Source organism: Myodes glareolus, chromosome 9 (genome assembly GCF_982192425.1).
Source record: "Myodes glareolus chromosome 9, mMyoGla1.1, whole genome shotgun sequence".
NCBI lineage: Eukaryota > Metazoa > Chordata > Mammalia > Rodentia > Cricetidae > Myodes > Myodes glareolus.
Window position 1 is genome coordinate 66,822,965 of NC_142034.1, and position 23,416 is coordinate 66,846,380.

General features: G+C 51.0%; 1 protein-coding gene across 1 annotated transcript in view; it reads right to left on the reverse strand.

The window, feature by feature from the left end:
* Galnt10 (polypeptide N-acetylgalactosaminyltransferase 10) overlaps positions 1-23,416 on the reverse strand; it is a 140,464-nt gene that overhangs the window by 12,634 nt on the left and 104,414 nt on the right. The window contains 3 exon segments of the mRNA XM_087910619.1: positions 7,105-7,222; positions 9,054-9,237; positions 13,317-13,502. Of these exon segments, the coding sequence (XP_087766745.1) occupies positions 7,105-7,222; positions 9,054-9,237; positions 13,317-13,502 (488 nt within the window).

A 23,416-nucleotide genomic window follows, 5' to 3' on the forward strand; every position in this document is an offset into this window, starting at 1 on the left:
CCCCAAATTTATTAATAGAAATAAATAAAATAGATCGGGGCCCCTCAACAGTCTCATTTGAATGAGGTGTTAATGGATGCCAGGGAGGAAGGGACATTTTCTCCAGTGGTGTAGCCATCCTGCGAATAAATAACACTAGTTGAGCTCACGAGACACAAAAGTAGAAGGGGACAGGCTGGGGAAAAGAAGGGGATCAGTGGGACGGGGAGGAGGCTGCGACACTGTCCTCGTGGGCTGGTCTGGTCTACAGGGACGAGAACACCAAGTGTGCAAAGGCTCAGACACTGTGCTATGGATGCCAGAGGCTTGGAGTCCAATGGTGTGTGAGGGAAGGGAAGGAAGGTGCGGTTTCTTGTCAGGGTACGGCTAGACAGGACGTCTTCATAGCATTCGGTTATACAAAGTTGGCTCTGTTCATGGAATGGGGTGTTTTCCTTTGTTTAAAAAAAAAAGAGGGGGAAGTGGTGCGGGAGAATTGTCTGTATTCTGTCAATCATGTTTTAAGTAAATGCTGATTGGCCAGGCAGGAAGTATAGGTGGGAAAACCAGACAGGAAGTAGAGGTGGAGCAAAGAGAACAGGAGAATGCTGGGAAGGAGGAAGCCCATTTCTCCCAGTCCAGCCCAGACCACCAAAGAAGCAACATGTGACTTGCCCAGCTGAGAAAGGTACCGAGCCATGTGGCTAACATAGATAAGAATACTGGGTTAATATAAGCTATAAGAGCTAATAAGTAGCCTGAGCTAATGGGCCAATCAGTTTTATAACTTATGGAGATCTATGTGTGATTTTCTCTGGGGCTTGCTGGCTATGGGGTACCAGGCGGGACAGAAACCCCAACGAGCAGGCCCTCATGTTACACAAAATAAATAAAACAGATTGGGCCCCTTAACAGTCCAGATACAACAATCCAGAATCGAGGCCACAGTGGCTTTGGGCATGGAGGGTCCTAGCTGTTTCTGGGACATTAACCAGGTTTTCACATTCCATCTCCTGTGGACCTGGCATAGGACACAGATGACCCAAATTCTGTGCAGCACCCTTGCTGGGGGCGCACTGGGGGCTGGGCTTCATGTCCTAATCTATTCAGGGCTCTCAAAAGGTCCTGGGTCTTACTACCCCCTGCCAAGATGAATGCAGGATGTCCCGTGTGCCATTTCTCATGTGGGAGGTGTTCGAGGCTGCAGTTAGCAGAGGTGCTGTCTGGGAGTGCAACTTTCCTCGGACGGTGGAAAAGAAGGAAACCCTGGCTAGTCAACTGAACAGAACACTGGTCTCAAGCTAATAGGCTCTGGATGCTAGATTAAGGTAAAGGCCAAGCTAAGAAATTTATTTTTTAAAGCAGGAGATATCGATCGGCCACCAGGTTCCCCTCGCCGAGGACTGATGGACAAGTCTGCGTCTGCCAGGCCACCCTCTCTCTGAGAGTCGGGTGGTGGTGCCAAGCTGGCGGGGGCGACTTGCCTACCCTGGTTCTGACCATCTCCCGAGACACATGCACTAGCTAAAGCTGTCCCCAGCTCTGCTGTACAAGGAATCCTTCCACTGTACAAGTCGAACAAATGAAATCCAAAGTCTTCTTTTTGGTGGGACCTCCAGCTCCTTTGGCCCTGGCCACACTGGCCACCAGACTTAAGGATGATGGGTGACCATGCTCTGCTGGAAAGTTTGAGGGATCCAAGGTGTTCCCAGAGCATAGGATGTCCAGAGCTCACAGAGGATTTGGCTGGGTTTCCTCTCGCCCAGGATGGGGGTGCTGCTGGTGGCCGGCTCAGAATGGGAGTTCCCTTCAGGCTAAACCTGCTGTTGACTACTGAGTCTGCGTGGACTACCCAAGAGGCATCTCACACAGGTTGTCGGCATGAAGTCTTCCCCCTTCTATCTCCCACCTCTTGTTCCATCCCTCTCTCCCATAGCCCCTCCCTCTGCCCGGAGAACTTCTAGCACCCTGAATTCTGCTGCCTCCCCACTCTCCCCGCAGGGCCCTGACTTGATACCTTCAAGGCCACCTCACAGCTGGGGCGTACACTTTACCTCATTGCTGCTCGCTCTTTTTTTTAAAAAAAAATAATTTATTTAATTTTATCTGCTGTACTTTGGTGTGAGGGTGTCAGATACCCCGGAACTGGACTTACAGACAGCAGTGAGCTGTCATGTGGGTGCTGGGAATTGAACCCGGGTCCTCTGGAAGAGGAGCCAGTGATCTTCACCGCTGAGCTGTCTCTCCAGCCCCTTCATTGCTTTCCTCTTCAATGCACATGCACAGATGCATCTCAGCTGTGATCCTCCTGCAGCGGTCATGGGCATCTCTGCCGGGTGGCACTCTTTATCTGAGTGGAGGACTGTCCTACTCACTCCGCCTGGGGCCCAGTGACCAGGCCCAGCCAGCTTCAGTGTCCAGCCTTGTCAGCTGGGGCCTCAGGTCTCATGTGTCTGTGTTCTTAGTCAGGAGAGCAGCCACTGGCTGAAAGGGAAGGCCTTTCGCCCATCCTTCTCTGGATGCGGTCTGCCTTCTTTTTGCGTTGGGAGAAATGGGACAGACACAGGAGGCTGGCGTGTGTCACTATCATGGTCTCCATCACCTCTGTCTTGTGACAAACATCTCTCAACTGGAGAGACAGGTTCCCCAAACTGGGGGTTGCCCTTTTCTGGGACAGAAAAGCCAGAGACTCAGGTTGGCATCCTGAGTTGTATTGGGCCATGGTAACCATGCCGGGTTCAAGGCCCAGCCCTTGCTCTGCTCTCAGCCAGTTACACGGCACCTTCAGGACCTTCCTTCCTTCACAGCCAGTGCGGCTTCACCTGGGGAAACTAAGGCAGCTGTGGTCAAATCCTCTCCAGCATCCCACCCTGACTCCAGGAGGGCCAGGGCTACAGCTGGTTCTGGGACAGACTCACAGCCATTAGGCTAAGGACATGCAAGGAGCTTCCCACAGGCTCCCACAGGCTGCTGGGGAGCGACAGGAGACAGCCCTGGAGAGGGAGCCATGGTAGAGAATGGACCTGGAGAACGGGGAGGGTTCCTACCAGGGAACGGCCAGCCCTTCAAGCCTGGCCTTTACCTACATTATTACATTGTTTTTGGTCTAGGAGTCCCATCAAACGATAGGGTCAGAGGGGAAGGGGGAAGGCATAGAGAGAAATGGTATCTGTATCCTGAGCTACAGAACCCAGCACTTAACCAGCCTCTAGAACTGACAAGATGCCATGCTCTAAGAAGAGGACTCTGACACAATGACTTCTGACCCAGACAGCAGCCTGCTGGGGACAGGGGTAGGAGAAAGAAGGGACCAGTCTTTCAAACATTGCAGACTTCAACTTCTCTGTTTTATTATAAAGTCTCATGTAGCCCAGGCTACCCTTAGACTTTGGATTCTCCTGCTTTCTAGGTTGAGAATCACAGGCATGCACCGCCAAGCTAGTGTATGTCGGGGATCGAACCTAGAGCCTTGCACATGCTGGGCAATTGCTCTACCAAGTGAACGCCATCTCCAGCCCCTTGGTTTTCTTTTTCTTCTTTTCTCTTCTTTTACTTCCTTTCTTTCAACACAGGGAATTCTATGAGGTATCCCAGACTGGCCTTAGACTCACCACATCCCTCCTGCCTCAATCTCTGAGTGCTGGGATTACAGGTGTGTGCCACCATATCCAACCAATTCATCAATGGTGGCACAGATTTAATTATTTACTTATTTTGTGGCAGGCGCTCACAATTGCTGGACAAGCGCTGTAACACCAAGCTACACCTTCAGCCCTGGAATGGGTCTGCTGGGGTTCTCCCATGAGGTGTGGAATCAGAGCTAGGTTATTAATCTGCTAGGCCCAGCGGCACGGGAAGATCCATCATAATTTCTGAAAGTGCACTTGGTGTCTTTCAGGGCCGGTGTCTTTTCTGTCACCATGAAGGATAGGGTCTCAGTAAAGGGAATCTGGCCCTTGGGAGAGGCCAAAGCCCTGGCTGAGACGGAACCTTGTGTTCAAAGAGACACCATAGCAGATGGACAGAATTGCCTCGGGCCTGGAACACAGGCAGGACAGGTGGGCTGCTGCTGGCCAGGAGAGAAAGAGAGAGAGTTGAAGGAAGAACGCCTCCCTCCCCGAGGCCAGGCCTACTCATTACATCCGCTCATTTCCCCGGGAGAGTGTCTGACATAATTGGATCAGATGGAGTGCGAGCCAGCCTCCTTCCTGATACTCCACTGTGGCTTCATTACCCAGTCTTTTGTAAATAAACCGAGTGGAGAGAAAAAAAAAAAAAAACCACCCACGACCAAAACCACCATTTGTCCTGCTGCGACTGCCTGATGCGTGGCATTAGGTGGGTCTTTGAAACACGGAACAAAATGAAATCCTTTCGGGTTCGGAGATCCCGAATAACAATCCGCCGTTCTCCACGGCAGCGGTTTCTGGAGAACAAGTTGCCGGGGGACTTGGAAGCGGCTCCGGCCAGTGACACAGCTGCTCTGGGCCACACATCCCCAGCCACAGATATTCACACAGCGCCTTCCACGCCAGGCAATCCTTCAGTTGCCGGGGATGTAGCAGCGAGTAAGACACAAAGGGATCCAGGATCTATTGCGGTTGACTGCCTAGCAACACCGCAGTTTGGATGGGTTTCGTTCCGGGGACAAACCTGGAAGTCTATGTCATCAATTGATGTTTGGTGGACGGATCCGTGACGGCACTGCACCCATGAAATGTTGCATGTGCCAAACAAGATTACATGAGCTAGGGAGACTGGCCCCACCGGCAAGACCTCCGTGTTAGGGCTCACAGAACCTGGACCCGAGGCAGATAGCATCACTATGTGATGAGCTTGGAGGCAATGTGAGGGTGCACGCACCCTGGGGAGGGCTCCACCAATAGGTCACGGGCGCCTGGGGGAGAGACTTAGACGCTATTTATCTTTCCTCTTGAAAAATCTTGATTTTAGTTTTAAGTTATGTATGTATGTGTCTGAGTGTGGGTTTGCATGAGTGAGAGTCGTGCTTGCAGCGGCCACAAGGGGGTGTCTCATCCTTCGGAGCTGCAGTTAGAGAGGGTTGTGAGCCGCCCGATGCGAATATATTGGAATTTGAACTCAGATTCCCGGCAAGATCGGGTGCTCTTACCCTCGGAGCCACATCTCCAGTCCCGTATTTGCTACTTCTGACCTATTCTATTCACCGAGAGCCCAGGGAAAAGCCAACAGGAATGACCCCAGGGAGGGGCAAAACCTGAAGCAAGGGTGACTGAGTGCAACTGATTTTTTAAGGCTAGTTTCCCTCTCAATTGCTTTCTTCTCAACAGACTGACACGTGGACTTTGGCAAGCTTTGGGTCAGGCCCTGGTGGCCCAGTCACTGCAGACTGAGTAGTTTGAGTCCTGATTGCTTCCGTGTGGTGGGTGTAACAGTGGCATCACCCTCACAGGTGGCTGGGAGGATTATACAGCCCCACACACGTGAAGGTATCTTGTTAACTCCGACAGGGCTGGAGGTGAGCTATCACAGGGCATCTGCCCCCACTGGTTGATGCCAAATATTTTGCTAAATATTTTGGGCATTCATTACCCCTTGGGACCAACATTAGTGTTATCTGGGAGGCTGGTCCTCTCAAAGGGTACAGCACCAACGACCTGGAGGTTAATAATGTCACAGGCTGCTTTATCAAATGCAGGGAAATGTTTGGGCAGGACTCCAGGGAGCCATATGGATTCCCCAGGTCTGAACTCTGTGGCCAATTCTTTAGATGATACCGACATCTTGATAGTAACACTGTTCTTAAGGACTCTTTTTAAATAGCCTCTAGCAAGCATGGTCTCATTAATTCTCAACAGCATTGAGAGCCATATAATCACTAGCCTCATTTTATAGAAACTGAAATTAAGGTGCAGTGAGAGGAGACATCCTGGTCCAAGACCGCATAGCTGCTACTGGAAGTGGCCAAACTAGGACCTGACATAGACCACCTCGGCCCAGTCCTGAGGTCCTTCACCACAGCGACATCAGCTCACTGCACTGAAGCCCGATGCTCAACCCAGTACTGGTGCTGGGTGCTGGCTGTCCCTCATAGGTGAGGGGACTTGTCAGCCAGGGGCTGGTCATGTTGGATGCTGGTTCTTTGTGCGTGTGCATGCACGTGTGTATGCACACATGTGCATACGAATGCCACAGCATGTGTACAGAGGGCAATTTGGGGGAAATGGTTCTTTCTTTCTACTACGTGGGTTCTGGGGACTGAACTCAGGTCACCTGGCTTGGTAGAGGGCATCTCCACCCCTGAGCCATCTCACCAGCCCTTGACACTGGTCCTGGTGGACCCACAGGAGTATAGGACAAGCTATTCTTTCCCTCACGGGGGCAGAGCCTTCTCCTGGGGGCCAAACACAGAGTTGAATGTACACTCATATTACTAGTGGTAAACTAGCCGCTTATCTAGTAACTCCTTCACACTCACTGTTGGCTCTAGGCTGATCCAGAGGCGACAGTAAATATTGACTCATGTCATCTTTAGCAATGTCTGCCAGCTACTAATCTCTGGCTCTGGTCCAGGCTCTGTGCTAAGCACATTTAGTCTTCTCAGTTAACCTTCCCAGGTCCTGGGCTGTGTGTGTGTCTGTTGTGTTGTGTGTGTGTGTGTGTGTGTGTGTGTGTGTGTGTGTGTATGTGAGTTACTGGTTTCATTTAGTTGGAGAAGTGATCTAAACAGATCAAAGGCAAAGCCACTGAATGATAGGATTAGAACTTGGATTGAGGTCTTTCCAACTCCACAGCGGCGGGAGCTTCTGCCCAGCAGTCTCTGCCAACTCCTGCTGTGACAGGCACAAGAAGCAAATCGCATAGAAGGCGACCATGTAGGCCAGGTGGGCTTCTGTGAGGCTATAAGGCCGAAGGCCTAGGTTTGTCTGTCTTCATCTTCCCAATGCCAGTGTGTGGCTCCACCACAACCTTGCCAGGCCAAGAGGAAGCAAATGCTCGCCAGATCTGTGGCTGAGACCAGGCGGCTTGAAGGTCCCTTTCACCCTCTCACTGCCCACTTCCTCAGGGAGTGGTTAGCCAGCTCCCGGATCCTCTCCCCCAGGAGCATAGGAGCCGCAGCAACTGCACGGAAGAGAAGAGACTCACCTTGAAGGAGATCTCATACTGTTCCCCTCCCCAGATCTCCAAGCCAGGGTCATAGCCACCCAACTCCCAGAACCACTTCCGGTCCACAGCAAACAGCCCTCCAGCCATCACGGGAGACCTGTCAGAGAAAGGGTATGGTGTGAGAACGTGCCGTCAGAAGCCCTGCTTCCTAGCCGACGGTGTCTCCAGACATCCAGTTTGTCTGCTGGGGGCTCCAAGGCCTCACGGGTGGGTGGGGACCTGGCCTTCTCGACTGCCACTTCCTCTTGTAAATCACTGCATTTTAACCTAATGGGTCCCCCCCCCCCCCGTCCCTTGGTGCGATTAACACCTGAGGTGTCTGTGAAGTCCCATCGGCAACAGCGGTACCCCTCCTCATGGGTGTGCACCACAGACACGCCTGTCTCTAGCCTTCCCCTTAGTTGCAGGGTCTGAACCAGCTGTCTTCAGCCTAAATGTGCTGCAGAACCTTCTAGAGAAACTGAAAAGTAACAGCTTGCTGGGACGTCGCCAGCCCTATGGAAGCAGCCTCTGGGCCAGGGCCCAGGCACCCGCTTTAGATTTGGCTCTCCTTTGAGGATTGTCTCTCACCAAGCTCAGCAGACAGCTCACGCAGCTTGCTCGGCTGCACTGCCCACAGACACCAGCTCAATCCTCCCAGCTGCTCCGGGAGGAAGGATGAGCTCGACTCATTCATTCACTGATTTATTATCGAAGGCCTCCCATGAAGCAGGTGCTGGAGGGGCCGGGAAACAAACCACAGTCGTTTGGGTGGAGTCACCTCAGCACAGAGGGCTCCCAGACAGGAGGAGGACAGGCAAGGCCTCTGGGAAGTACAGACAAGAGCACGAAGGAAGGCAAAGACTGTGTCTGCTTCCAGTCCTGGGAGTGAGGAGGCAGGGACAGGGAATAAGAAAGGACACTCACAGGAACCTGTGTTTAAGAGGTTTGTGGAGGGGAAACCCCTCAGGAGAAGAGGAGCTACCCCAGCAAGGCACAGACATGGCACACAGGGCAGGTGGAGAGTGAGGGTGCAACATGACAGGGTCCATAGGACACCATGATGCCTCACGCAGAGCAGCACTGAGCAGAAGTTGCCTAACATCTGCTGTACGAAAACCTATCAGTACGGATGGCCATGCCCCAGTCTGAGGGGGGACGAATCCAAACCAACATGCTTGGGGATAGCGTCTTTGCATAAGCCCCTGCTTGGTCCGAGGTCTCATGGCGGAGACTGATGTAGCCGGGCTGCACCTAACCACATGCCTCTGAAGCCTTCCTTGTGGGAGGTGGAGGGGACCTTCATACAAGGTGGGGGGACCCCATGGATGTTACTGAGGGCACGACACACCACAGGTTATCCTGCAAGTACTCAGGAGTCCTCACCTCGGCCTTCAGAGGGGGATGGAGCTCACTGCTGCTATCCTGACCTCGCCCCTGTGACACGGCAGCCGTCCCTGGTAATTTGTGGGAGGCTTCATGGCCACTGGCTATTCATGGCTGGCGTCTGGCCCTGCCTCTAAGTCACAAGTTCAAACCGCTGACCCTCCACCCTGCTTCCCTCACCAATGAACTGTGGTGGTACAGAAAGCAGTGTCAGGGAGCTACACGAGACCCTGTTTAAGAAAAAAACACCACCCAATGCTCACTCAGCTTCCGCTCTCTATTCCTGTTGTATCATCGAGGGGATGGCAACCGTTGGTGGCTTAGGATAGCTGCTGCCCTTGGGACATGACCGCTTGGCAAAGAGAGGGGGTGTATGTGTGGGATATCAGGAAAAGGTGTGAGAGAATTAGATGGTTTGAGTGGTTAGATAATTGGTGCCTAGTTCTGACTCCACGGGCTCAGGACCGGGGACCCTCTGCACCGGACATGAGGATAAAGATTGCCAGTGTGTCGGGAGGGGCCCTGGGTCACCGCCGCTAGGAGCCTACAGTAGTGGTACTTACTCAAACGGGTCACTGGGGTCGGCCTTCTGCAGCTCTGGAGGGATGGGGATTCGTTTGTAATACATCTCCCAGTCGAAGGCACCCCGCATGGCGTCCCCGGCCTGTGTCTCATACCGGAAGTCATCGTGGTCGATGACGTCAATCATTGGGCACACGATGGTCTTTCGGTTCCGAGCAATGCGGTCTGAGGTGGTGGAGAGATGCCTGTTAGTGGAAGCAGCTCCTGCTCTAGGGGGCGCTTACTCCAAATAGTTCCTGGGACGACCGTCCTGAACAGCTGCACAGGGACCAGAGAACACTGCAGGGTTGTTCGTGTGTCTTTCTTTTCCTAAACAAGGTCTCATGTAGCCCGCGCTGGCCTGGAATTTGCTACGGAGGTAAGGATGACCTTGGGAATGATTCTCTTGACTCTACTTCAATTCACTGAGTGGCCAAGGCTGGCCTTGACGTCCTTCTCCTCCCAAGTGCTGGGATCACAGGTGTGCGTCTGGAGTCTGCAGGCTTCTGTGAGAAAGACTATGGCTTTCTTCCAGACTCAGCACCACAGGAGGCACGGCCTCAGACAACATCTCCAAGCCCCAGGGTCTCATCTGTGAGGCAGGGTGGAAGGGTCTGCCTTGGGGGTTAGTAAAATGCTTGGATAACACAGCATTTGACAATGTTAAACTATGGGGCTATGCGTGTGTGGCTCTGCTGTTGCCATGTGCTGATGTTCTTCTGTGAGGACCCCTATTCTGGCCTTGCCACGCCTCTTATTGCAAAAACTTTGATTGTGATTCATGGCTAAAAGCAGCCAGGTTCCCTAGGGTCTGTCCTCAACTGCTCATGGGTACCATGGCTGTGATCAGCAGGAAGAGATTGGTCTGAATTTTTAAACAGCCCAAGCTATGCAAGAGGAAGTGGACATCCCTTAGAAGTTCTGGGTTCCCAAGTTAGAAGGTATGCAGGTAGAGCGTGCCGCCCTATGGAATGCTATGGGCTTAGTGGTTCAAGACAGCAAACGGGGCCTTGACCCAGTCCATGTCAGGGTCCCTTTCCAACCTGGGAGGAGCTGACCGATTCGCTCTGTCCAATCTTCCAACAAGATTCAGTGCTGGTCTGATCTACCCTATGTTGTTCCCACAGGGAGCTCTGTCTGCTTCGAGGGGACCACTGCCATGAGGGGCAGATAGGCTGGGCTGGGGAGCTTGCTGCTCAGGGTCAAGGTTCATGGGTCATGTTCAAGTGTTGCAACATGGGTCCTAGAGGGCTAGAGAAGAGAAGGGCCCACATTTTATCAAGCCATACGGCAGCTCTCACAAAACAGTGTTTGTGCCTGCTATCCACCCTGAAGGCATGACCTTCAGGTGGGAAGGTGAGTGATAAAATTGTGTGTGTGTGTATGTGTGTGTACACGTGCGTGCGTGTGTACATGCACACATGCATGCAAGCCTGGAGAACAGCGACCATTAACCACACTTCACAGGACAGCAGGTTCCGTTACGGGCAAAATGATGTCAGGAAGCATGGTTTAGTCCCACGCCATGTGCAGGCTGAGATGGCCATTGCATTTCCAACCAGGACACGGGGTTTAAACGGTTGCAGAGGCTGGAGATGTACCCTAGCGGTAGAGCATTTGCCTAGCATGCCCTAGCCTCAAGACACTCACACACACACACATACTCACACACACACACACACACACACACACACACATACTCACTCACTCACACAGGCATACACACATACAGAGTTACAGAGGTACCACTTGCAGCATGTCTCCCCAAATGAACAGTAGCATGACCAGCATTAGATGCTCTTGGGGTGAATTTTACCCCTCTGTTGTTCTCCTTACCCACTGAATCAGAATCCCCAGTCCGTGGCTTTGATCTGCTTGTGGACAAGCTCCTTTGGGTGGGAGTGTGTCTTCAGGATGCTTAGGGGCCTTGAGGGAAAGATCTAGAGAAGGGCCCCTATCCTAATTATTTAGTACCTCTGAGGCAATTTTACTTTCCTCGATGGCTGGTGCCAAGGACAGCTGACAGGTGGCCCTGCTAGACGGCAGTAGCCTGTGTCGCTGAACTTGTTTGGGAACTGAACACCCAGGTTCACGTCCGGATGTCACCCCTTCTTAGTGCAGCTTGGGACAGGACTGGCTGAGGCCTCGGAGTTTTGGTTTCTTTGTTGAGCACAGGAGGATGAAATGCCTCATGCCAAGGGTCTCTAAAGACCGAGATGCTGGTGTGCCCCATTTTCCATGACCATGATGGATACTGCAAGACACTCACAGGAGCCATTATGAGCCCGAGTTCCTCTGTCCATTTTGCCATATGCAAAATGCAGGTAAGAATGCCAAGCCTGCCTGTTGGATGGGTAAGTCAAATTCAAGTACAGACTTGGCCTAAACTTAGAGGGACTCTCCAAGCCTCGAGGACGATGACAATGACGAAGAATAAGGAGATGATGACTTGGGTAGCTTTCCCAGCAGGCTGAGTCCTCGGGCTCTATAATGTCTAATCATTAATGAGGGCAGAGCCAGCCAAGCTAGGAGGTGTTAATGGATTCACAGACAAAAGCCACGCTGGGATCCACATGGAGGTTTCTGTGTCTCTACTAGAGGGGGAGAAAGAAGAGTGGGAGGGGTGTGTCTTCCTCCTGCCGAGGATGGAAACAGCTCTCACCCATTTCCATAGGAACAGAGTTAAGGGCTGTTTGGACAAGCTCAACTCAGTGGTCCACCGCTTCATTCTCACGAGAGGACCCTGCGCACGGCTGCTCCCCAGTGACTGCTAATGTGCCGGCTGCTGAGGCCCAGGCCTTTTCATTCTCTCCTTTGGTAATGAAAGGGAGATGCAGGCCATTGCTTGGTTTAATTAAATGCACAGTTTACCAGAAATTCTGGTCTTTCTCTCAATCCAGTGAGATCCTGGGCACAATCGTCAGGAACGCGCACGATCCAGGAAGTTCTCAGTGTTGTCCTCAGGCAAACAAAAGCAAAACCAACAACGGCTGGGTTGTCCTGTGGGGTTGTATGAGGCTGGCTTTCAGCCCTCACTCACACGGTGGCATTTGCTGTTGTGGTTGCTGGCCCTGGTAGCACTTGGCAGATGCCTGAAAATATAACTGGTGAGGTCTCCTCCGGCCACCACAATGAGCCTGTCTCTGGTGCAGTGTCTGGTTGGGGCGTCATGGGTCTTTTGGGGAATTATGTTGCTCATCTATTTGTCCACTGAGATGGACAGCCTACCCTGTGCTTTTGAGTTCTCTTTCTTTTGAGGGTGGTGACCTCACAACTTGCCCTGACCCCACCTTGCTATGTCTCTCAGTCCTGACTTAGGTGTCTGCCTGGCAGTACCTGCTTAGTGTCTCCATCTGGGCGGAAGTCCTTAAGTTCCAGCCTGGTCTTCCTCCACTATGAGTCCCTCCTACCCCGGCTCTACCCACAGGCTTCGGTGGAAGGTTCTGGTCTTCTTTCACTATGAGTCCCTCCTGCCCATGCTCTGCCCACAGGGTCCGGTGGAAGGCTCCTGGATCGTGCCTCCCTCCTGGGCATCTGAGAGGAAAGGAACCCGGGAAGCAGTGTGGACTGTGCAAAAGAACAGACTCTGGTGCCTTATACATGGTGACTTGGACACCAGTGGCCCCAGGGGACAACCAACTGTCTGAGCATCTCAACTTTAGTGTCTTTGGCTACAAACAAAACCAGTTTAATCCTGTGCACCTCTGTGAGGCCTGGTGATCTTTTCTGGAACCTGCCTGGCTCACAGCATTGGTGCTAAGCAATAACTACTTTCAATTGACATAAAGACACCCCCTTCCCCCACTACAATCTGGTTCTTTTGTTTAAGGCAGCGTCTCATGAAGTCCAGTCTGGCCTTAGACTCAGTATTTAGCTGAAGTTGACTTTGAACTTCTGACCCCTCTGCCTCCACCTCCCAAGTGCGAGGGTGACAGGCATGTTGACATCATTCTTCATTTATGCTGGGCGATACCAGGGATCAAACCTAGAGACTCGTGCAAACTAAGCAAGTGCTCTACCAACTGAGCTACATCCCCCAGGCTCTGTAACTTGGTTCTCCATGGTACAAAGCTCTGGCTTGCTCTCCGGCAGACCTCAGGCCATCTGAGTGACGTTTAACACGTTCCTGCTCAGTGAAACAAGGGGACAGGCCTGAACTTCTGAGCCCCTTCTGGAGCCTGGGGCTCTGCTGGGTGCTATCAGAAGTCCTAGTGCCACCTTGGGGTGGCCAGTCACACACCCATCCAGGTCACCCCACTCCTTACCGAGCAAAGGGGGGAGCCAATTGACATTGGCTTCACAGTGCGAGTCTAAGAACGTGATGACGTCTCCGGTGGCGGCTGAAGCCCCCAGCATTCGGGTCCTTATCAGGCCTTCCCGTTTCTTGGTCCGGAGAATCCTCACGCTGGGGAAAAGGGCCATGTAGTCCTCCAGTGGCTTCTTGAGGTGCTCTGTGAGGAGACAGAGGGGCAGGGATGGGGTCAGAGTGGTCGTGCGGGGGTCACTCCGTACCCCAACACGGTTTGGACATCGATTCCCAGTTTACTGCCTTGTGGGCCTCAGACAGAGTCACGAAGGGCAGAGCCAATATCTAAACAGGGAAACTGAGGCTCACAGAGGTTCAGCGATGCACCAGGATTGGAAAACGGAGAGACGTCATAGGAAAGGTGGGGGTGGGGGGTGGGGAAGACAGGCAGCTGCTTATGCCTGTCTAGTGCCTATCCCCTCATTTCCTGACAGAAAGACTGTTGTTCCCTGAGGAGACTGACCCTCCTCTTCTGTCCATCCAACTTGGGCAGGCTGACTGCCGCTCTCCCACTGTAAGGGGGAGCAGCATGTGGTTCAGGCCTAGCCAATCATGTGCCCCATCTCCTGTGGTTGGCTTAGGGAGGGCCATGCAACCTGGGAAGATGCTTCTGCTTAAGATCTGGGTGGAAACAAGGTGAGGAGACGGGTGCGGGGAGCTTCCGAGGCTGGGGGCAGCCTGGAAACAAGACGGAGGGTGTGCTGGTTAGATTCAGCATCACCTAGGAGACACAATCCTGGGCGTGTCTGTGAGGGTGCTTCCAGAGAAGATCAAATGAAGGAAGGACCAACCGTGGATGTGGGTGGCATCATGAATACACACACACACACACACACACACACACACACACACACACACAGAGAGAGAGAGAGACACTGCGTTGATGACATTTCTGTTCACCACCCTCAACCTGAAGCAGACAGCCTCTAGTGTACATGACAGCTTTTCTTGTTTGTTTACTCTACCATGGGCTGGTTTTTTGCCCTAAGTCTGGAAAAGCTGTCTCCCCCCCTCCCCCCTGGAAAAGCTGTCTTAAAGAAGTATTGGAGATTTTCTTTCAGGCCAGTAAGATCACTTACCTGGTAAGCCTGAGTACCTGAGTTCAATCCCTGGGACACACGCAGTGGAAGGACGTTCACTCCCTCAAGTTGCCCCCTGAAAGCCACACTTGCCCTGTGGCATGTGTGTGCTGCCATTCCCCTCTCCGCAGGCACACATAAAATAAGTTACTCCTTTTAAAGCCTACAGCATCTGATATTCCCAGGCAGTCTCCCATCTGAGTACTAGCCACGCCTGACCCTGATTAGCTTCCAAGACCAGATGCAGCTAGGTGAGTTCAAGGTGCTATGGCTATAGACACAAGACAATATTTTAAAGAATGTAATAAAAAGTGTTTGGAGAGATGGCTTTGGAGAGACACTTGCTGCTCTTGCAGAGGATCCCCTGTACCCAGGGAACCAGTGTCCTCTTCTGGCCTCCAAGGGCACTGCATGCACATGGTGCATAAATATACGTTAGCAAACATTCACACTTATAAGTCCCAGACTTCCTATAAGTCTCTCTTGATGTTTATTGGGGCTTGGGATTTTATGAAAATCTAGGATGGCTTAAAAAAAAGTCCAAAAACAAAAATGAAAAAACCCTGTAGCTTATGCTACAGTTAGTGATGGCTGATGCTCCCCTTTACTCAAGAAAGTGAACAAAGTGTTCTTAGAATTTATATGGTGAGCCGGGTGGTGGTGGCACATGCCTTTCATCATCTTAGCACTTGGGAAGAAGAGGCAGGCAGACCTCTGTGAGTTCAAGGCCAGCCTGGTCTACAAAGCGAGTTCCAGGACAGTCAGGACTGTTACCTATTATACAGCGAACGCCCCCCCCCCCCCTCTATATGAAGGACCTAGAATAGTGGAGGTCTTTTAGAAAAGAAAATGTTGGAAGACTCATGTTTCTTGATCTCTTTGCTGATTGAACTTACTATACAGTTGTAGTAATTAAGACAGCATGAGGGCCGCAGAGATGGCTCAGTGGGTAAGAGAACTTACTGTGCAAAATTGAGGGCCTGAGTTCGAATCCCCAGCACTCATGTAAAACACCAAACATGGCTGTGTATGTGTGTAACCCCAGTCTTGGGGGGTGGAGGGAGGGGGATCCTTATGCCCATATTGTTCAGTATGTATGTATGCATTGTGTATGCACATGTATGAGGCACAAGTATGCTGTGTGTGAAAGTCAGAGTACAACTTGTGGAATCTGTTTTCCCTTTCTACCACACGGTCCCAGGAATCCAACTCAGGTTGTCAGACTTTGTGGCAACTGCTTTTAACCACTGAGCCATCTCCACAGCCCCCGTGCTTGCTTTTAAAGAAAACTTGATATTAATCCATAAGTGCACAATTGGTACCATTTAAAATTAACAGCAAATAAACAAAAATAACGGCAAGCAAAAATAGAGTCAAGCCTGGCTTCTGTTTTAGTTTTGCCTCCCCAGCAGTGAACTGGAGGCCAGGTTTGACACAACAGTGATCTGGGAAGCCGGCTGAGACCCTGCACTTGACGTACAGAAGAAGGGAGAGGGCACTGGTTAAAGGCACATCCACGTTGGAGCCTGTGGCTGTGGATTCGTTTCACCTTGACCAAAGGTCAGAGAGTTCAGGCCTATTCTTGCTCCTTCAAGGTTATGACAGGAGGGTCGACCCAGGGTGTGCTTGGCCTAAGGAGTGATTGCCGTGTGTCCCGCCTAAACAAGAGAATACTTAACTCAGGGCATAGATACTTGAGGTTTCAGGTACTGAAGAGGTAATTACTTTGTTTGCTTTTTTTCTTTTTTAAAATATTTATTTATTTTATTATGTATACAATATTCTGTCTGTGTGTATGCCTGCAGGTCAGAAGAGGGCACCAGACCCCATTACAGATGGCTGTGAGCCACCATGTGGTTGCTGGGAATTGAACTCAGAACCTTTGGAAGAGCAGGCAATGCTCTTAACCTCTGAGCCATCTCTCCAGTCCCTCTGTTTGCTTTTTGTATCATAGCAAAGCAGTCTTTTGCCTTCTTCCTCCCTTTCAGATTGGGGTACATATGGCATATGAAAAATAAACTCGGGCAGATTCAGTATTCCCTGAGCTGCCCTCCTGACACTATTCTGTGTCTCTGTATGTTTCTTTGGTATCTCTGTTTCTTCTGCCTAACACTTCTAATCCACACATCCCTACCCACCCTGAAATGTATGATCCCGTTGAGGTTGGACCCTGACACATCCACCTGCTGGGATCCTGAGGAACCAGGAAGGTCATCCCAGGTACCAATTACAACCTCTCTGAGGAGTGGCTGTGGGTCACAGAGACTTAAGACTCCACAAACCTCTTCAGGATGGAGATGTTTCAGGTTGTGTTGCCTGGCATCGTGAAGGTGGAGCAACTGAAAAATATACTGGGGACAGATTATGTTTACATACAGAGCAAGGCTGAGCCTGTAGGCACTCCTGCTCTGGTTGGTGCTCAGGCAGTGAGGCGCGAGCACAGCGAGAGGCGTGGCCAAGCTCCGGTGGGCGGTTGTTCTTGCAGGAACAGTCTCTCCAAGAAAAAGAGAAAATCCGCAAGTCTCTGCTCCATGTTGCTTCTGGGCTGCCTGCAACTAGTGGGTCGTTAACTTGTGAGTGAGATCGAGGGCGGGCGCCACACACCAGTGCTCCCGTGGAGGGAGAAATATCACCTCCACCATGTAATCATCGAGGTCCTCACGTGCACAGAGCCCCATGGCTAAATCACCCTAATGCAGATGGCTGTAGTTGTTACTGATTGGCCAATTAGGGCCTTTCGACAGCTTGTGGTAAAAGTTGGAGTGATTATTTAGGGGCAATTACTGGCCTCCTGTCCTTATGAGAAGGTGTGTTTACTCAAAGCACTGCTGCCTTATTTTACCAGTCTCAGGTCACAGAATTTGGAGCTAAAAGGAACTGCAAATGAGGACGAGGACGGTCACCATGGTGACAATTACAGGGACACCTGCTGAGCCTGGCTCACACACAGGTCTCCTCACTTCACACGCATTACCTCAGACACCCACAACACAAGAGTATCGAGTGTTCCTGCTTAAAGGAGAAGATGCTAACAGATGTAATTTGCTCAACAGAGAGTTACAAATTAGGACACCCTGTCTATAGACCGATCTCATCTCTCACCAGATTCCCTACTCCCCATACCTGTCACTCAGGTCTACCCCCTTATTAAGGAGTCAGAGGGCAGGAGAAGTTAATGACTTTACCAGAATTACACAGTAGGTAGACACGGCAGGGCCATCTCCCAGGTCAGGCCACAGGATCCCTTCCAGTGTCATAAAATGCCTTCCACAGCCCACACCTGTCCCTCTGCCTGAGGCTTGCTGTGTGTGTCCACGCTTCGGATGTGTAGAGTGCCATCTCCACTGCCCCCTACTATGTGGGAGGACTAAGGACACAGTGCTGGCTTCCAGTGAAGGGTGTGGTCATGTTTATCTCCTCCCTGTCCTGCCTGAAGCTTATGGAGTCAGTTTGGTGTGCAAAGGCTAGGGAAGTCATGAAAAAGGACACTTGTCTTCCAGCATCAGGGTTTCCATCCTCTCCCAAGAAGGTTTGCAGGGTGGTCACATGACCCTGGACTCCATATCACTCTAGGAGAGGTTGAATTGTCTCCTTGCATCCCCTTTGAATACCCACACTAGGGGCACTGGACAGATGCTCTTGGTTCTGGTGTCAGAGGAGAGGAAACTGAGGCCCATGGGGGAGAAAGGTCTCATCCCAAGTTTCTCAGCTGGTGAGGCCCAAGTGCAGAGGACCTGAGGCCACCCCTTCCTCTCTCTCTCTCTCTCAATTTGGAGGGCGGAAGGTTCTCTCCTTCCATCATCTGGGTTCCAGCGATTGCAGAGTTTGTCAGGTGCCATGCTAAGCCATCTTGCTAGCCCCTTGCTCTTTGATTCTACGGATGGGTCTCATGGAGAGCTGAGTGCAGAAGGCTGCTGACTTGAACTGTACCCCCTAACACGATACACCCAAGTCCCAACTTCTGATTCCGGTGGCTGTGGCACTGTTGGAAACATAGTCTCTGCAGATCAACTCCAGGTGCAGCCAACCCTGGGTGAGGGTGGGTTTGAGGGTGGCTGGCAGGTCCATGAGAGGGAAGCCGATCACACAGAGAACACTAGGGGATGGTGGAGGCAGACCTTGATGTTCTCAGTCGTGGCTGCCAAGGACAGCCAGCGAGAAGGAAGCCAGGGTTGGGGGCACAAAGACAATGTCTTCAGCCACATGTGTGGGCTGCTAGAGACGGTCTGTCTGCTTTCCATTCCTCCATCTCTCCCTAGAGTGTTTTTTTTATATACAAATTTTATTAACTTCTTTATTACATTTATTTACGTGAGTGTGCGTGCACCAATGTGGAGGTCAGTGAAGGTCCTGTGGTAGTCTGCACTTTCCTTTCCCTATGTGGGTCCCAGGGATCAAACTCAGGTTGTCAGGTTTTTGTGGCAAGCGTTTTTATCCACTGTTTTTGTCTATTATTATTCTTATAACATTTACTTATTTACTCATGCATGCAGGGTAGGGAGAACACATTATGGTGCGCAGGAAGAGCTCCAAGAGCAATCTGGGGGTGCAGACTCCCTTCTTCCACCATTCGGGTCCTAGTGACTGCACACAGGTTGTCAGGCATGGTGGTGGGCACCTCTGCATGCTGAGCCACCTTGCTAACTCCTTACTTACTATATTCTAAAAGACAAATTTGAATAATTGTGTGTGCATGCGCGCGCGTGTGCACGTTGTTGTGTGCCTCTGGTCAGCGATGGAAGTTGGCATCTCTCACTCTCCACTTTATTTTTGACTTAAGAGTCTCTCACAAAATCTGGAGCTTGCTGATTTGGCAAGATTGGCAAACACCCCACCCGCTGAGCCCATCCCCAGCCCTAGAAGCCTTTATCTACCTCTGTGACCAGAGTGGGTGCCTGAGTCAGCTGATGGCAGTACCCTGGAACTTATCTCCCACACCCTTTGGCTTAGATCTCTGATCCACAAGCTTGGTGAGGTAGGCTGTGTGGACTCTCCACTCATCAGATGACCTTGTGCCCAGCATCAAGCCAGAGGCTTCTGCGTGCCACTGCTGAATTCTCTGTGACTTCTCCTGGAGTGTCCACAGGACATCAAGAAACTTCCTGGTCCAATCAACATGCTATCACAATCAACATGCTAAGTGCCTGTTGCCACTAAGCAGAAACACCCCAGGAATGAAGAGGCTCTGTATCCCTTGCACTCTCTAGCTGGTCTTCACGCCATCTGCAGCTGCCATGGTGTGCTTCCTTTCGTGTACTCGTGGGCGTTCTGGGTCTCATGACATCCTGGCTCTGTTGGACTTCTCTGGTGTTCTGAGTTGGAGCGCATCTTTAGAGACAACCTTGTCAACTTTGCAGTGCTCTGAGGCACCAGTGGTCACTTTGGAGGAGAGGAGGGCCTGTGGTACTTGAAGCCCTACTACTTCATCCTGTTTTGGCATGAAGGTATTTCTCACCAAAGGAAACATTTTTAGAAGCAGGGGACCCTCATTTCCTCCCTACTCCGAGACAGGATTTCTCCGTGTAGCCTTGGCTGCTCTGAAGCTCACTCTGTAGACTAGGCTGGCCTTGAACTTACAGATATCTGCCTGCCTCCTGAGTGATGGAATTAAAGGAGTGTGCCACCATTGCTCAGCTATGAACCCTGACCTTTATGGTCACATGCTTTCTGTGTACTAAAGCCCTGTGTGACATGCTGCCATATACTCTGGTCATTTCATTCCCAAGACTCCAGAAGGTGGTCACCGACCTTCTTGGTACCCCACACGGAGAAACTGAAGGTCAGCAAAGTTCTGTATGCAGCTGCATTCAGCCAGCTAGAGTTGAAGGCCAGGAATCAGGTAGGCGCCAGGCATCATTAACCATGTGACTGAACTGCTTCTCTATCCCTCCATTGCTCATCCACCCTGCTTGATGGATATCAGTTTCCAGTTGCCCAGTCTCAAGCCTGGATGGTCCAGCGCTTTCACTTGTTTGTCACTTGCTCTGACAAGTGACAATCCATGGAAGCATCATTTGTTGTGTGGGAAAGGTAAGTGATCCACCACTGGAGAGGATGCAGAGGGATTTCAGAGAGAAGCAACAGAACTTAACTAGAGGCCTATGCAATATTCCTTTACACTGGGCAAATTACACTGTGATTGGTTTAATGAAGAAGCTGACTGGCCAATAGCTGAACAGGATAAGGTTAGGCAGGCAAACCAGACTAAGAACACTGGGAAAAAGAAGGGCGGAGCCAGAGCAGTCGCCAGTGAGATTCAGAAAGGAATCGAGAGGTGCAAGATGAAAGAGAGGCAATACTATGTGGCAGAATGTAGATTAATAAAAATGGGTTAAGTTGTAAGAGCTAGTTAGTAATAAGCCTGAGCTATCGGCCAGGCATTTACAATTAATATGGAGTCTCCTTGTAGGTTATGTGAGTACTGGTGGGTGGGAAAGAAAAGTCCACCTACAGAGGTCCATGTCTGTCCATAAAAGTCTAAATGTAGTGGCACTCAGCATGTTCAGCATTGTAAACCCAGCCTTTGCTTGCATGGCTGAAAATGGGGAGCCAGCTGTGGCTTAGCAAGGGTGATACTGAAGAACTCTGTTAAGATTAGTCAAGACAGCCCTTGGGGAGGGGGAGATGGCAGATGCCTCAGTCTGTAAGGTGCACACCTTGCAAGCCCAAGGACCCGAGTTCAATCCCCAGGGTCTATTCAAGAAAGCTGGCCATGATGGCAGGGGCTTGTAATACCAGAGCTGGGAGGGGAGAGACAGGAGGATCCCTGAAGTTTTCTGGCTTGTCAGCTTAGCCTACCGGTCAGCTCCAGAACAACGAGAGACCCTGTCTCAAAACACAAGGTGGCTGGTGCTCAAGGAATGACACCCAAGGCTGACTTCTGGTTTCCACATGCACACACACACACACACACACACACACACACACACACACACACGAACCCTAACAAACATGCACATGCAGATACATGTGGGTGCACACACACAGACGCTGAAATGACATTAGAAGCGGACACACTGGAATGTGCTTTCCCCACATTCTCCTCTGCACGCCAGTCCCATCAGCCAGCTGGGTTTGAAGACCCTGCAAGCTCCACTCCTACTCTCTTGAGAACCTTAGCCTGGGGCACGTTCCAGAATCATCAGCAATAAAAGACACTTGATCCTGAGGGAGCAGTCTTCTATCCATACCTGGGCAGGTGCTTCCCCTAATTGCTATGATGACCAAGCTTATGAGAACGCAGGTGTCCACTGTCAATTCTAGATAGGGCTGTCCCCACCTGCTCACCTCAGCAGGTCCTCCATCTAAATACTTCCGAAAGACTCCAGAGGGCACGCCAGGTTTTCCCTTTTACCACAGAGGCCACCGCCGGGAAAGCACGTGTGCATGGGGGATGTTGTTTTACATCTGCAGGCTTCTTGCCTCGAAGGTTGAAAACATCAAGACCACCACAGTTCCGTGGGAAGCAGGCAGAAGCTCTTTGTCAAGGGCCAGCAGAGCATCTGGCTCGACCCTCCTTTTAATTATGGTTCCGTGTCTCTTTATGTAACAGCTGGTTCACATGCTGTCTTTTACAAGTCTTAAAATTTATAAATCACATAATCGGCTTACGATGACCGCTTTTCAAAAATTTCCATATAATGCCACAACTGTGGCATTACAGAGAAATAACAAAATAACAAGTTTCTGTGAGTAAATGTTTGGGGTGAGGGCAGCAGGAAAGAGATGAGGCCAAGCATTTGTATGGTTAGTGCTCTGAATCCACGGGTGACAGGATCTTGTTCAACTGCGTGTGGAAAACATGAGAAAAACCAATTGCACCTGGACTGACCATGTCACAGAGCTGCCTTTCTTGTCATTGTCCCCTGAATGAGAAAGGAGTCATCACTACTCACGCGGTATCCGTTGTGCTATGTATGATAAACCACGTAGGGGTAACTAAAAATTACATTTAGCTGTGTGTGCATGTATTCACATATGTGTGTATATGCTATGGCACACGTGTGTAGGTCAGAGGACAACTTGCAGGAGCCAGTTTTCTCCTCCCACCATGTAAGTCCTGGGGATTAAACTCCCGTCATTAGATTTGGCAGTGAGTAGCTTTATCCACTAAGCCCATCTCTCTAGCCTCCAACAATGCAGAGATGATTTACTGGGGGTGGGGAGGGGGTGGAAGATATGCAAATACCATGCAAATGCTATGCCATCTTGTATCAAGAACTTGAGCACCTACAGATTTTGGTATCCACTGGGCTCCAAGAACCCTGTTCCCAAGGATACAGAGGAACCACTGTCTTTGTAACTGCCATAGTCTGGCATATATTTTAATCAGTGAATGGTGTGTGTGTCTGTCTGTGTGTATGTGTTGCGTGTACACACCTATGCAGGTGTTGTTCCTCAGGAGTCATCTACCTCGTTTCCCACAGACAGGGTCTCCCACTCCCAAGTGACCTGCTGAGCTCTGCTTCCCCAGGGCTGGGATCACAGGTGTGTGCCACCATGTCTTTTTTATTTTTATTTTTATTTTTTAACATGGGTTCTGGGGAAGAAACTCAGGTCCTCATGCTTGCAAGGTAAACACTTTACTAACTGAGCCAAGCTTCCAGCCCTTCCCTTAGAAACACACACACACACACACACACACACACACACACCTCTAGTGGAGTCAAGCGAATACACACAACGTATCCCTGAAATACACGGATTCGTAGATGGGTCAAGGAGAAGACACGAGGTGGAGGCCGTTCCAGCCACTGAGTCTCCTCAGCAAGAACCTTGCCTGGGTGCAGAAGGGGTTGTGGACGGCAGGTGGCAATGGGGTAAGGAAATAAGAAGAGAACTTGGGGCGAAATTGTACTGTTTGTTTCTGGAAGGAAATCCAGAGATGAGGGGAGAAAAAAGAGGGGTACTAGGACAGCAGACAGCCCCTTGTGGCATGGTGCGGGAGGGGAGGGTTATCCAGAGGTTGGTGGTGGTTGCC